Source organism: Orbicella faveolata, unplaced genomic scaffold (assembly GCF_042242905.1).
Source record: "Orbicella faveolata isolate gen_17 unplaced genomic scaffold, um_ofav_v1 contig_25, whole genome shotgun sequence".
Classification (NCBI taxonomy): Eukaryota; Metazoa; Cnidaria; class Anthozoa; order Scleractinia; family Merulinidae; genus Orbicella; species Orbicella faveolata.
This window is the reverse complement of record NW_028301553.1, coordinates 8,024,525-8,040,000: the sequence shown is the minus strand read 5'-3', so window position 1 is coordinate 8,040,000 and position 15,476 is coordinate 8,024,525. Positions and strand designations below refer to the sequence as shown.

Sequence of the window (15,476 nt, the reverse complement as noted above, 5' to 3'; positions counted from 1 at the left end):
ATCTCCAGTCACGCAAATGCAAATCAAAGTCACACAAGTGCAATTGAAAGTCGCGCGATGTACATTCGTAGACCGACGTTAGAAACAAAAATTGCCAATATCGATTCCATAAACGTTTTGGGTGTAAAATCTTACGAGGGTTGGAAAATTGATAATTTTAAAACATTTGTACGGATTAAAATTAGGTTTTTAATGCAAATGTTAGGTACGTTTTGCTCACGCCCAAGGTAGTAATCCCTCACAGATAATTTATGACCATAAGGCAAGATTCAAAAGCGACCCGCTTGTTTTACCTTTATTTTTTAGCTGTTTATTTGTTTGTGTGTTCTTTTGTTTATTTTTTAAATTAAAGAACTATGAAACAGTGGATAAAACAGATCCTAAGGCACGGGCTCAAGGTCGGCAAAGAGCCCAAGAAGAGAATGAAAATAGAACGAGAGAATTGCAGCACGAGATTGAGAGAGATCGTCAACGGGCGTTGCGTGAAGCACAAGAACACGCGAGAATTATGGTGGACGAACAGAGAAGACAACTGGATCGCCAACGACGTGAGAGGGAGGAAAGAGAAAGAAAAAAAAAGGAGGAAGAACAATTTTGCAAGCTTAAAGATGAGCTGATAAATTACGACTTTCAGAGCAGCCCAAGAATCAAGAAAGCGTCTTTCCGAGATTTGGTGGTGAACGACATCGATGTGCTGCGCATTGCTTTAATCGGACCTAGAGGCTCGGGAAAAACCAGTTTTGTGGGTGAGAACATGTTATTTTTAAAATTGCATGTTACGTAAATCATATTTCTCTAGCCAGCGAGCGATCTCTAGTGTTCGAGTGTCAATGTTAACGGTGCCGTTTTGTCTGTCAGTTTTAGCCGACTTCGAGGAAATTTATGCGGACATGCGTGCCGGTTCAGTCGAAGGAAGTTGTTTTGATCAGTAGAGTGGAACCCCGCCACCGCTACCACCTCTCTTGTATTAGCATAGGTGACTTGACCAATCAAGGCTAACTAGCTGATTTTTTGACCAATCAGACCACAAAACCAAAGCCAATCATGAGCAAGTTCACGCTCGTTTTACCGCGCTTGGCACCGGATGAATGATTTTGTTTCGTGCTGTGATTGATTCATTGCTTTTTCAGTTCATGTGATTGGACCGAGTGACAGTCATTAATACACAAGCATTAAGGTAGACTGCCACTAGTTTCATGGAGGTGCAGTGGTCTTATGGTTGTAATGCTCGCCTCCGGATCGAGCGGTCTGGGTTCGCGTCCTAGCTGGGAACATTGCTGTTGTGTTGTTGGGCAAGACACTTTACCCTCACTGTACCTCCCCTCGCCGCGCCCAGGTGTACTGGAGAATTTAATGCTGCGGGTAACCCTGCGAAGGACTAGCATAATGGGACGTAGAAATACTCAGTTAGTCGCTTCATGCTTCAGAAACTGGGATAAACTCCGGCCTGATAGGTCAATTGGCTCGTATGTAGACCGTTTCTTTTTTTACCTTCATTAATATCCTAGCAGCACTCTCGTTTTTGATTGAATTTACTAGGCACTTTGCAGCGAGCTATTGGAGAGCCTCAGGTTGCCTTTGAGCAGGGAACAGGAAAAGAAGGTACCATCGTTCTCGAGGAATACTACGTGCAGAAAAACATTCGGATGGTGGATACCAGAGGAGTTTTTGAGAGCGATGAAGAGTTACTGGATGAGTGCCTCAAAATCATGTCTGGAAGGTAAATTATAAATTGCGTGCGTTATTTAGGTTGGCCCGAAGTTGAGCCACGTCTCGCTTGAGAGATAGGCCATCAGTATTGAAAGTCCCGGCTCACGTCCCTCTATCAGGTTATGTATCGTAAGTTTTCTAAGCTGATAATATAATTACTCTTTGAAAAATGTGAGTTGAGAACAGCTTGTAAGGCGATCATAATCAACAATTAAACAACGATGATTCTTAAAATACGCGATCCTGGAGAGGGAAACGAAGGATAGTGGTAGTTTCATAGCGGCAATATAAGCAGTCCTTGGACTTGCGACTTAGCAAGTGATCGAGGCTCTAAGACCAAGGTAATTCACTCTTACAGTTCTATTTTCACCCAATGAAGTATGCAATTAACGCATCGCAGTGATGAGCAACTCTCAAAATGATTTTTGTTGTTATTGTTTATATTTAAGAATTCGTGTAGGAGATGAGATCGTGCGAACCTATGACCAGTTAAGTCAGGAGTCGGACGCCGCGGCAAAACGAGCTCCAGCGCTCTCTAGGTACGCGCACGCCGTAATTTTTGTTGTGAAGGCAAACGATCCGCGTCTGAAGGACGGCAAGTACAAGGACACACTCCAGAAGATCAGAGAGCACTTTCGAGAAGATGGTAATGACAATATTCACCAAAATAGTTCATTCGTCTCATAGATAAAATTAAAATTATACCTATTGTAGCCTCGATGACAATTACGGCGGAAGATTAATCAGGCGCGATGGCCTCATGGTTAGCGCGCTGGACTCCGGATTGTGCAGTCCGGATCGAGTCCTGACCAGGGCCAACGTGTTGTGTTCCTATACAGGACACTTTTCTCTCTCACTGCCGCTCTCTCTCTCTCTCTCTCTCTCTCTCTCTCTCTCTCTCTCCATCCCGGTAAATAAATGTATACTTGCGAATTTAATGCTGGAGGAGGGGGGGGAGGGGGGGGGGTAACCTTGTGATGCACTAGCATCCCGTCCAGGATGGAGTAAAAACACTCCTAGTCGCTTAATTCTACGAAAACCGGGATAAGCTTGATCCTGGCATTTCCTGGAACATTTTGTGATGGGGTGGGGTGTGTCACTCGATTTCAGTCATCATTCAGTCCTACTACTGAAAATATGTACCTCATTTTACAGCTGATACCTCCGTGACTGATAATCTTTCGGTTACTTAACAGGTTATGCTCCTGTGACGGTTATTACTTATCTTGACAAGCTAAAAGACAAAGAGGAAAAGGATGAAGCTTTTGACCAGGCCTCCTGGGCGACTGGCAGCTCAAGCGAGAGAACCTACTTCATTGCAAATTATGTACAGGATGCCAAGCCGTCCCTTGAGGTGGATCGAGCCGCTCTTGATATTCTGGATTCTGCTTTGCTCTCCGCTGAAAGGTTTATACAAATCCACAAGCAGCGAGAGAAAAATCAGATGGAAACGGAGGCCACGGCTGGAGGTAACATTTTTTGTAACCCAATAGATGCTTGAAGGAGCTCAGTAACGGTATTTTGAATTTTTTTGGCCACGCACAAAATTACCTTTACATTGAAGTAAGCCAGAAATTAATAGTTTGAGGTAATGGTTTAAGGAGCAAGGATGGTTAAGGATGGAGAGGATTAACACGGATTACAAACAACGAACTTGAAAAATTTAGGCTAAACTTTTGAAGATGTGTAAACTGTGAAACCACGACGGCAACAGAAACAAAAACGTCTCAACGCAAACAATTTAATGAGCAAACAATATGCATCTTAACACGCGCGTTATACTTCTTGGTACATTTCGTATCTGTTCCCCGTAGGAAAGGGGGATCTCCCATGTAAGAAGGTCGGGGATGTTCGTCAGAAAGTTTGGATTAAATCCCTGAAAGAGGTCAATCTGGGTGTGGCACGAGCTTTATTTGGCCCCTAATGAATACCACTTTAAAACGGGGGAACACCTGTTTTTCCCACCCCCCTCCCCCGCCTTGGGCGTAGCCTCGGCAAAAACAAAGACAACGTTAAATGACCAAATTCTGCGTATTTGGAGGACCGTGAAACACGACGGTTGATTTCTTGTTTCTCTAATTGGAACAGAACGTTTAGCTTGAGTATCTAGTCGCACTCAACAGCTCTGGATAACTCCGACTTTGGAAGGAACAATGGAGTTCACTTTTCCGTTACACATCGTTTTCAGCTCGGTATCCCCTTAATCGTTACCTGTCGGTGGGTTCCCTAATTTTATAACGTACCTTATTAAAAGAAAGCATCGTCAGAGCATTTTCCAAATATTCAGCTGTGAACGAGCTGACGTAATTGTTGTTCTGATATGAAGGTCAAAGGACACAGAATAACAGAGCAGTACAGGAAGAACATGACCCACTACGTATCGAGGATAAAGAGCGATGAAGTCAGTGATTGCTTAACTTCCTAATTGTCATGAAATATGTTAAGGTTCCCTAGGGTTTTCATTGGTTGTATAATTATATAAAATGCATATTTGGGTTAACGAGAAGCTTTTGTATGCGCCTTTATCAGGAGTACCCAACGACAGTTTCGAAGGAAATCCACCGTACAGTGTGCTCAACATTACCCGAGTGTCGCCCCGTCAATCTTGTTTAATATTTAACTTTCCTGGGAAAAAAATACCCGCTCTTCACCGCCAGCAAGCAGGATTTTGAATTTATCGGACTCCCAGCCAGCAGTCGACGTTGAGGTCGTCAACGAGCCAGCATGCTTTAAATTTGTCACCTAGCTAGCCAGCATAAGAAAAGTTTGCCAAACGTTTGTCAGCATGTTCGAGTATACCATTTTTTGTCAGCCAGCGAGCGAGTAATTTCAATATACCATAGCAAGGTGCGTTTCCTTAAAACTATTTACGTAACAACGGATTTAGTATTACGTATCATGGACACAAAAACGGTACGTTAATGGTTTCATTTTTACATTTGACTGCAAAGTTTTTGTAACACTTAAAAGATTACACTTACCATACAACAGTGAAGAAAAGGGAAAGATAACATGTGCTTACAGTGTTCTGATTATCCTTCAGGGATACAAGCTTCACTCTGAAAATAAATCGTCAATTCCCTCCAAAAGAAGAGTGAAGTATAAACAGTGTCCGTTTAGTTAACAGGCTTAATCTAGATATTGATGAAGATCTATCGTTGTTATCAGATTATAAATACAACAAGCAACCTATCAGTTGTTTCAAACGCTTACATACGACAAACTTTCACATTCATTTCATTTTCCACAGTTATTTTCCAAAAAGTCAAGGAACCTCCATGGAAAGAAAGATTTTTTAGCTCATGAAATATAAGCAAGAAAAGATTCCTGTAAATTCTTCACCGTCTCCACAATCTCAAAACCCAGCTATTTCGTGGGCAGTTCTTTTTTTCTATTAAGGTAATGCACTTACACAAAAGTCAGAGTCATAGTTCAGTTCCCTTCAGTTCTTTGATAGAGCATTCATCAGAAAGGCCTGAACAGTACATGTGAAGGACGAGAACATGATTGTCATGATTGTTCAGTGGTGAAGCAATTGAGAACCTTGAACGGTACAGGCAGAGGAGAAGATGATTGTCTTGATGGTTCAGTAATGATTCAGTTGAGAGCCATAAACGGTACAGGCGAAGGACTCACGACAGAAGCCGCAAGGATCCGCAGCAAAAGCAATCGTCAATTGTTCGTGAGACGATCACCGCAAAAGACTCACGACAGAAGCCGCAAGGATTCGCAGCAAAAGCGGTCGTCAATTGTTCGTTACAGTGAGGCGATCACCGTAAAAGACTCACGACAGAAGCCGCAAGAATTCGCAGCAAAAGCAGTCGTCAATTGTTCGCTACAGTGAGGCGGTCACCGCAAAAGGCTCACGACAGAAGCCGGAAGGATTCGCAGCCAAAGGAACCGTCAATATTTCGTCAGGCGATCACCGCAAAAGACTCACGACAGAAGCCGCAAGGATCCGCAGCAAAAGCAATCGTCAATTGTTCGTCAGGCGATCACCGCAAAAGACTCACGACAGAAGCCGCAAGGATTCGCAGCAAAAGCGGTCGTCAATTGTTTGTTACAGTGAGGCGATCACCGCAAAAGGCTCACGACAGAAGCCGCAAAGATTCGCAGCAAAAGCAGTCGTCAATTGTTCGTTACAGTGAGGCGATCACCGCTAAAGGCTCACGACAGAAGCCGCAAAGATTCGCAGCAAAAGCAGTCGTCAATTGTTCGTTACAGTGAGGCGATCACCGCTAAAGGCTCACGACAGAAGCCGCAAGCATTCGCAGCAAAAGCAGTCGTCACCTGTTCGTTACACTGAGGCGATCACCGCAAAATACTCACGACAGAAGCCGCAAGGATCCGCAGAAAAGGCAATCGTCAATTGTTCGTTTCAGTGAGGCGATCACCGCAAGGATCCGCAGCAAAAGCAATCGTCAATTGTTCATCAGGCGATCACCGCAAAAGACTCACGAGAGAAGCCGCAAGGATTCGCAGCAAAAGCAGTCGTCAATTGTTCGTTACAGAGAGGCGATCACCGTAAAAGACTCACGACAGAAGCCGCAAGGATTCGCAGCAAAAGCAGTCGTCAATTGTTTGTTACAGTGAGGCGATAACCGCAAAAGGCTCACGACAGAAGCCGCAAAGATTCGCAGCAAAAGCAGTCGTCAATTGTTCGTTACAGTGAGGCGATCACCGCTAAAGGCTCACGACAGAAGCCGCAAAGATTCGCAGCAAAAGCAGTCGTCAATTGTTCGTTACAGTGAGGCGATCACCGCTAAAGGCTCACGACAGAAGCCGCAAGCATTCGCAGCAAAAGCAGTCGTCACCTGTTCGTTACACTGAGGCGATCACCGCAAAATACTCACGACAGAAGCCGCAAGGATCCGCAGCAAAGGCAATCGCCAATTGTTCGTCAGGAGATCACCGCAAAAGACTCACGACAGAAGCCGCAAGGATCTGCAGCAAAAGCAATCGTCAATTGTTCGTCAGGCGATCACCGCAAAAGACTCACGAGGGGAGCCGCAAGGATTCGCAGCAAAAGCAGTCGCCAATTGTTCGTTACAGTGAGGCGATCACCGTAAAAGACGCACGACAGAAGCCGCAAGGAGTCGCAGCAAAAGCAGTCGTCAATTGTTCGCTACAGTGAGGCGGTCACCGCAAAAGGCTCACGACATAAGCCGCAAGGATTCGCAGCCAAAGGAACCGTCAATATTTCGTCAGGCGATCACCGCAAAAGACTCACGACAGAAGCCGCAAGGATCCGCAGCAAAAGCAATCGTCAATTGTTCGTCAGGCGATCACCGCAAAAGACTCACGACAGAAGCCGCAAGGATTCGCAGCAAAAGCGGTCGTCAATTGTTCGTTACAGTGAGGCGATCACCGCAAAATACTCACGACAGAAGCCGGAAGGATCCGCAGCCAAAGCAATCGTCAATTGTTCGTCAGGCGATCACCGCAAAAGACTCGCGACAAAAGCCGCAAGGATTCGCAGCAAAAGCAGTCGTCAATTGTTCGTTGCAGTGAGGCGATCACCGCGAAAGGCTCACGAGAGAAGCCGCAAAGATTCGCAGCAAAAGCAGTCGTCAATTGTTCGTTACAGTGAGGCGATCACCGCTAAAGGCTCACGACAGAAGACGCAAGCATTCGCAGCAAAAGCAGTCGTCACCTGTTCGTTACACTGAGGCGATCACCGCAAAATACTCACGACAGAAGCCGCAAAGATCCGCAGCAAAGGCAATCGCCAATTGTTCGTCAGGAGATCACCGCAAAAGAGTCACGACAGAAGCCGCAAGGATCTGCAGCAAAAGCAATCGTCAATTGTTCGTCAGGCGATCACCGCAAAAGACTCACGAGGGGAGCCGCAAGGATTCGCAGCAAAAGCAGTCGCCAATTGTTCGTTACAGTGAGGCGATCACCGTAAAAGACGCACGACAGAAGCCGCAAGGAGTCGCAGCAAAAGCAGTCGTCAATTGTTCGCTACAGTGAGGCGGTCACCGCAAAAGGCTCACGACATAAGCCGCAAGGATTCGCAGCCAAAGGAACCGTCAATATTTCGTCAGGCGATCACCGCAAAAGACTCACGACAGAAGCCGCAAGGATCCGCAGCAAAAGCAATCGTCAATTGTTCGTCAGGCGATCACTGCAAAAGACTCACGACAGAAGCCGCAAGGATTCGCAGCAAAAGCGGTCGTCAATTGTTCGTTACAGTGAGGCGATCACCGCAAAATACTCACGACAGAAGCCGGAAGGATCCGCAGCCAAAGCAAACGTCAATTGTTCGTCAGGCGATCACCGCAAAAGACTCGCGACAGAAGCCGCAAGGATTCGCAGCAAAAGCAGTCGTCAATTGTTCGTTACAGTGAGGCGATCACCGTAAAAGACTCACGACAGAAGCCGCAAGGATTCGCAGCAAAAGCAGTCGTCAATTGTTTGTTACAGTGAGGCGATCACCGCAAAAGGCTCACGACAGAAGCCGCAAAGATTCGCAGCAAAAGCAGTCGTCAATTGTTCGTTACAGTGAGGCGATCACCGCTAAAGGCTCACGATAGAAGCCGCAAGGATTCGAAGCAAAGAAGTCGTCAATTGTTCGTTACAGTGAGGCGATCACCGCAAAATACTCACGACAGAAGCCGCAAGGATCCGCAGAAAAGGCAATCGTCAATTGTTCGTTTCAGTGAGGCGATCACCGCAAGGATCCGCAGCAAAAGCAATCGTCAATTGTTCATCAGGCGATCACCGCAAAAGACTCACGAGAGAAGCCGCAAGGATTCGCGGCAAAAGCAGTCGCCAATTGTTCGTTACAGTGAGGCGATCACCGTAAAAGACGCACGACAGAAGCCGCAAGGAGTCGCAGCAATAGCAGTCGTCAACTGTTCGCTACAGTGAGGCGGTCACCGCAAAAGGCTCACGACAGAAGCCGCAAGGATTCGCTACCAAAGAAACCGTCAATATTTCGTCAGGCGATCAACGCAAAAGACTCACGACAGAAGCCGCAAGGATCCGCAGCAAAGGCAATCGTCAATTGTTCGTCAGGCGATCACCGCAAAAGACTCACGACAGAAGCCGCAAGGATTCCCAGCAAAAGCAGTCGTCAATTGTTCGTTACAGTGAGGCGATCACCGCAAAAGACTCACGACAGAAGCCGCAAGGATCCGCAGCAAAGGCAATCGTCAATTGTTCGTCAGGCGATTACCGCAAAAGACTTACGACAGAAGCCGCAAGGATTCGCAGCAAAAGCAGTCGTCAATTGTTCGTTACAGTGAGGCGATCACCGCAAAAGACTCACGACAGAAGCCGCAAGGATCCGCATAAAAAGCAATCCTCAATTGTTCGTCAGGCGATTACCGCAAAGGACTCACGACAGAAGCCGCAAAGATTCGCAGAAAAAGCAGTCGTCAATTGTTCGTTTCAGTGAGGCGATCACAGCAAAAGGCTCACGTCAGAAGCCGCAAGGATTCGCACCAAAAGCAACGGTCAATATTTCGTCACGCGATCACCGCAAAAGACTCACGAGAGAAGCCGCAAGGATCCGCAGCAAAAGCAATCGGCAATTGTTCGTAAGGTGATCACCGCAAAAGGCTCACGACAGAAGCCGTAGGGATTCGCAGCAAAAGCAGTCGTCAATTGTTCGTTACCGTGAGGCGATCACCGCAAAAGACTCACGATAGAAGCCAGAAGGATTCGCAGCAAAAGCAACCGTCAATATTTCGTCAGGCGATCACCGGAAAAGACTCAGGACAGAAGCCGCAAGGATCCATAGGAAAAGCAATCGTCAATTGTTCGTCAGGCGATCACCGCAAAAGACACACGACAGAAGCTGCAACGATTCGAAGCAAAAGAAATCGTCAATTGTTCGTCAGGCGATCGCCGCAAAAGACTCACGACAGAAGCCGCAAGGATTCGCAGCAAAAGCAATCGTCAATTGTTCGTCAGGCGATCGCCCCAAAATACTCGCGACAGAAGCCGCATGGATTCGCAGCAAAAGCAGTCGTCAATTGTTAGTTACAGTAAGGCGATAACAGCAAAAGGCTCACGACAGAAGCCGCAAAGATTCGCAGCAAAAGTAGTCGTCAATTGTTCGTTACAGTGAGGCGGTCACCGCAAAAGACTCACGACAGAAGCCGCAAGGATTCGCAGCAAAAGCAGTCGTCAATTGTTCGTTACAGTGAGGCGATCACCGCAAAATACTCACGAGAGAAGCCGCAAGGATCCGCAGCAAAAGCAATCGTCAATTGTTCGTGAGACGATCACCGCAAAAGATTCACGACAGAAGCCGCAAGGATTCGCAGCAAAAGCAGTCGTCAATTGTTCGTTACAGTGAGGCGATCACCGCAAAAGACTCACGACCGAAGCCGCAAGGATTCGCAGCAAAAGCAGTCGTCAATTGTTCGTTATAGTGAGGCGATCACAGCAAAAGGCTCACGACGGAAGCCGAGGATTCGCAGCAGAAGCAACCGTCAATGGTTCGTCAGGCGATCACCCCAAAAGACTCACGACAGAAGCCGCAACGATCCGCAGCAAAAGCAATCGTGAATTGTTCGTCAGGCGATCACTGCAAAAGGCTCACGACAGAAGCCACAAGGATTCGCAGCAAAAGGAACCGTCAATATTTCGTCAGGCGATCACCGGAAAAGACTCACGACAGAAGCCGCAAGGATCCGCAGAAAAAGCAATCGTCAATTGTTCGTCAGGCGATCACCGCAAAAGACTCACGACAGAAGCCCCAAGGATTCGCAGCAAAAGCAATCGTCAATTGTTCGTCAGGCGATTACCGCAAAAGACTCACGATAGAAGCCCCAAGGATTCGCAGCAAAAGCAGTCGTGAATTGTTTGTTACAGTTAGGCCATCACGGAAAAAGACTGACGACAGAAGCCGAAAAAATTCGCAGCAAAAGCAGTGGTCAATTGTTCGTTATAGTGAGGCGATCACCGCAAAAGACTCACGACAGAAGCCGCAAGGATTATCAGCGAAAGCAGTGGTCAATTGTTCGTTACAGTGAGGCGGTCACCGCAAAAGGCTCACCACAGAAGCCGCAAGGATTCGCAGCAAAAGCAACCGTCAATATTTCTCAGGCATTCACCGCAAAAGACTCACGACAGAAGCCGCAAGGATTCGCAGCAAAAGATATCGTCAATTGTTCGTCAGGCGATCACCGCAAAAGACTCACGACAGAAGCCGCAAGTATTCGCAGCAAAAGCAGTCGTCAATTGTTCGTTACAGTGAGGCGATCACCGCAAAAGGCTCACGAGAGAAGCCGCAAGGATGCGCAGCAAAAGTAACTGTCAATATTTCGTAGGGCGATCACCGGAAAAGACTCACGGGAAAAGCCGCAAGGATCCGCAGCAAAAGCAATCGTCAATTGTTCGTGAGGCGATCACCGCAAAAGCCTCACGACAGAAGCCCCAAGGATTCGCAGCAAAAGCAGTCGTCAATTGTTCGTTACAGTGAGGTTATCACCGCAAAAGGCTCACGACTGAAGGCGCAAGGATCGGCAGCAAAAGCAACCGTCCATATTTCGTCAGGCGATCACCGCAAAAGCCTCACGACAGAAGCCCCAAGGATTCGCAGCAAAAGCAGTCGTCAATTGTTCGTTACAGTGAGGTTATCACCGCAAAAGGCTCACGACTGAAGGCGCAAGGATCGGCAGCAAAAGCAACCGTCCATATTTCGTCAGGCGATCACCGCAAAAGACTCACGACAGAAGCCGCAGGGATCGGCAGCAAAAGCAGTCGTCAATTGTTCGTCAGGCGATGACCGCAAAAGACTCAGGAGAGAAGGCGAGAGGATCCGCAGAAAAAACAATCCTCAATTGTTTGTCAGGCGATCACCGAAAAAGACTCAAGACAGAAGGCGCAAGGATTCGCAACAGAAGCAGTGGTCAATTGTTCGTTACAGTGAGGCGATCACCGCGAAAGGTGCACGACAGAAGGCGTAAGGATCCGCAGCAAAAGCAACTGTCAATATTTCGTCGGGCGATCACCGCAAAAGACTCACGACAGAAGCCGCAAGGATCCGCAGCAAAAGGAATAGTCAATTGTTCGTCAGACGATCACCGCAAAAGACTCAGGAGACAAGGCGCAAGGATCCGGAGCAAAAACAATCGTCAATTGTTTGTCAGGCGATTACCGCAAAAGACTCAGGACAGAAGCCGAAAGGATTCGCAGCAAAAGCAGTCGTCAAGTGTTCGTGAGGCGATCACGGGAAAAGACTCACGACAGAAGCCGCAAGGATCCGCAACAAAAGCAACCGTCAATTGTTCGTCAGGCGACCACCGCAAAAGACTCACGACAGAAGCCGCAAGGATTCGCAGCAAAAGCAGTCGTCAATTCTTCGTTACAGTGAGGCGATCACCGCAAAAGGCTCACGACAGGAGCCGCAAGGATTCGCAGGAAAAGCAGTCGTCAATTGTTCGTTACAGTGAGGTGATTACCGCAAAAGGCTCACGACAGAAGGGGGAAGGATCGGCAGAAAAAGCAACCGTCAATATTTCGTCAGGCGATCACCGCAAAAGATTCACGAGAGAAGCCGCAAGGATCCGCAATAAAAGCAATCGTTAATTGTTCGTCACGCGATCACGGCAAAAGACTCACGACAGAAGCCGCAAGGATTCGCAGGAAAAGCAGTCGCCAATTGTTCGTTACAGTGAGGCGATCACCGCAAAACATTCACGACAGAAGCCGCAAGGATTCGAAGCAAAAGATGTCGTCCATATTTCGTCAGGCGATCACAGCAAAAGACTCACGACAGAAGCTGCAAGGATCCGCAGCAAAAGCAATCGTCAATTGTTGGTCAGGCGATCACCGCAAAAGACTCACGACAGAAGCTGCAAGGATTCGCAGGAAAAGCAGTCGTCAATCGTTTGTTACAGTAAGGCGATTACCGCAAAAGGCTCACGACAGAAGCCGCAAGGATTCGCAGCAAAAGCAACCGTCAATATGTCGTCAGGCGATCACCGCAAAAGACTCAAGATAGAAGGCGCAAGGATCCGCAGCAAAAGCAATCGTCAAGTGATCGTCAGGCGATCACCGCAAAAGACTCACGACGGAAGGTGCAAGGATCCGCGGCAAAAGCAATGGTCAATTGTTCTTTAGGCGATTACCGCAAAAGACTCACGGCAGAAGCCGCAAGGATCCGCAGCAAAAGTGATCGTCAATTGTTCGTCAGGCGATCACGGCAAAATACTCACGACAGAAGCCGCAAGGATCCGCAGCAAAAGCAATCGGGAATTGTTCGTGAGGCGATCACCCCAAAAGATTAACGACAGAAGCCGCAAGGATTCTCAGAAAAAGCAACCGTCAATATTTCGTCAGGCGATCACCGCAAAAGGCTCACGACAAAAGCCGCAAGGATCCGCAGCAAAAGGAATCGTCAATTGTTCGTCAGGCGATCACCGCAAAAGACTCACGAGAGAAGCCGCAATGATTCGAAGCAAAAGCAGTCGTCAATTGTTCGTTACAGTAAGGCGATCACCGCAACAGACTCACGACAGAAGCCGTAAGCATTCCCAGCAAAAGCAATCGTCAATATTTCGTCAGGCGATCACCGCAAAAGACTCACGACAGAAGCGGCAAGGATCCGCAGCGAAAGCAATCGTCAATTGTTTGTCAGGGGATCACCGCAAAAGACTCACGACAGAAGCCGCAAGGATTCGCAGCAAAATCAGTCGTCAATTGTTCGTTACAGTAAGGCGATTACCGCAAAAGGCTCACGACAGAAGCCGCAAGGATTCGCAGCAAAAGGAACCGTCAATATTTCGTCAGGCGATCACCGCAAAAGACTCACGACAAAAGCCGGAAGAATCCGCAGCAAAAGCAATCGTCAATTTTTCGTCAGGCGATCACCGCAAAAGACTCACGAGAGAAGCCGCAAGGATTCGCAGCAAAAGCACTCGTGAATTGTTTGTTACAGTAAGGCGATTACCGCAAAAGGCTCACGACAGAAGCCGCAAGGATTCGCAGCAAAAGCAACCGTCAATATTTCGTCAGGCGATCAACGCAAAAGACTCAAGTAGAAGGCGCAAGGATCCGCAGGAAAAGCAATCGTCAATTGTTCGTCAGGCGATCACCGCAAAAGGCTCACGACAGAAGCCGCAAGGATTCGCAGCAAAAGCAACCGTGAATATTTCGTCAGGCGATCACCGGAAAAGACTCACGACAGAAGCCGCAAGGATCCGCAGCAAAAGCAATCGTCAATTGTTGGTCAGGCGATCACCGCAAAAGACTCACGACAGAAGCTGCAAGGATTCGCAGGAAAAGCAGTCGTCAATTGTTTGTTACAGTAAGGTGATTACCGCATAAGTCTCACGACAGAAGCCGCAAGGATTCGCAGCAAAAGCAACCGTCAATATGTCGTCAGGCGATCACCGCAAAAGACTCAAGATAAAAGTCGCAAGGATCCGCAGCAAAAGCAATCGTCAACTGTTCGGCAGGCGATCACCGCAAAAGACTCACGACGGAAGGCGCAAGGATCCGCAGCAAAAGCAATGGTCAATTGTTCTTAAGGCGATCACCGCAAAAGACTCACGACAGAAGCCGCAAGGATCCGCAGCAAAAGCAATCGGGAATTGTTCGTGAGGCGATCACCGCAAAAGACTCACGACAGAAGCCGCAAGGATTCGCAGCAAAAGCAGTCGTGAATTGTTCGGTAGGCGATCACCGCAAAAGACTCACGACAGAAGCCGCAAGGATTCGCAGCAAAAGCAATGGTCAATTGTTGGTCAGGCGATCACCGCAAAAGACTCAGGACAGAAGCCGCAAGGATTCGCAGCAAAAGCAGTCGTCAATTGTTCGGTAGGCGATCACCGGAAAAGACTCACGACAGAAGCCGCAAGGATCCGCAGCAAAAGCAATCGTCAATTGTTGGTCAGGCTATCACCGCAAAAGACTCACGACAGAAGCTGCAAGGATTCGCAGGAAAAGCAGTCGTCAATTGTTTGTTACAATAAGGCGATTACCGCAAAAGGCTCACGACAGAAGCCGCAAGGATTCGCAGCAAAACAACCGTCAATATTTCGTCAGGCGATCACCGCAAAGGACTCAAGATAGAAGGCGCAAGGATCCGCAGCAACAGCAATCGTCAATTGTTCGTCAGGCGATCACCGCAAAAGACTCAAGATAGAAGGTGCAAGGATCCGCAGCAAAAGCAATCGTCAATTGTTCGTCAGGCGATCACCGCAAAAGACTCAGGACAGAAGCCGCAAGGATTCGCAGGAAAAGCAGTCGTCAATTGTTCGGTAGGCGATCACCGCAAAAGAGTCACGACAGAAGCCGCAAGGATCCGCAGCAAAAGCAATCGTCAATTGTTGGTCAGGCGATGACCGCAAAAGACTCAGAACAGAAGCCGCAAGGATTCGCAGCAAAAGCAGTCGTCAATTGTTCGTTACAGTGGGGCGATCTCCGCAAAAGACTCACGACAGAAGCCGGAAGGATTCGCAGCAAAAGCAGTCGTCAATTGTTCGTTACAGTGAGGGGATCACCGCAAAAGACTCACGACAGAAGCCGCAAGGATCCGCAGCAAAAGCAATTTTCAAGTGTTCGTCAGGCGATTACCGCAAAAGACTCACGACAGAAGCCGCAAGGATTCGCAGCAAAAGCAGTCGTCAATTGTTCGTTACAGTGAGGCGATCACCGCAAAAGACTCACGACAGAAGCCGCAAGGATTCGCAGCAAAAGCAGTCGTCAATTGTTCGTTACAGTGAGGCGATCACCGCTAAAGGCTCACGACAGAAGCCGCAAGCATTCGCAGCAAAAGCAGTCGTCACCTGTTCGTTACAGTGAGG

The 15,476-nt window shown here is 47.8% G+C and overlaps 1 protein-coding gene and 3 pseudogenes across 2 annotated transcripts in view; all 4 read left to right on the top strand.

The window, feature by feature from the left end:
* LOC110050360 (uncharacterized) overlaps positions 1-15,476 on the top strand; it is a 35,046-nt gene that overhangs the window by 5,406 nt on the left and 14,164 nt on the right. For both annotated transcript variants that reach the window (XM_089293278.1, XM_089293279.1), the window contains exons 2-5: positions 353-746; positions 1,540-1,720; positions 2,160-2,356; positions 2,907-3,179. In XM_089293278.1, coding sequence (XP_089149404.1) covers positions 353-746; positions 1,540-1,720; positions 2,160-2,356; positions 2,907-3,179 — 1,045 coding nt within the window. The remainder of the gene's footprint in view (positions 1-352; positions 747-1,539; positions 1,721-2,159; positions 2,357-2,906; positions 3,180-15,476) is intronic.
* Positions 5,293-6,156, top strand: LOC149108816 (uncharacterized; annotated as a pseudogene).
* LOC110044260 (uncharacterized) lies at positions 8,561-10,921 on the top strand (annotated as a pseudogene).
* LOC149108815 (uncharacterized) lies at positions 11,449-14,815 on the top strand (annotated as a pseudogene).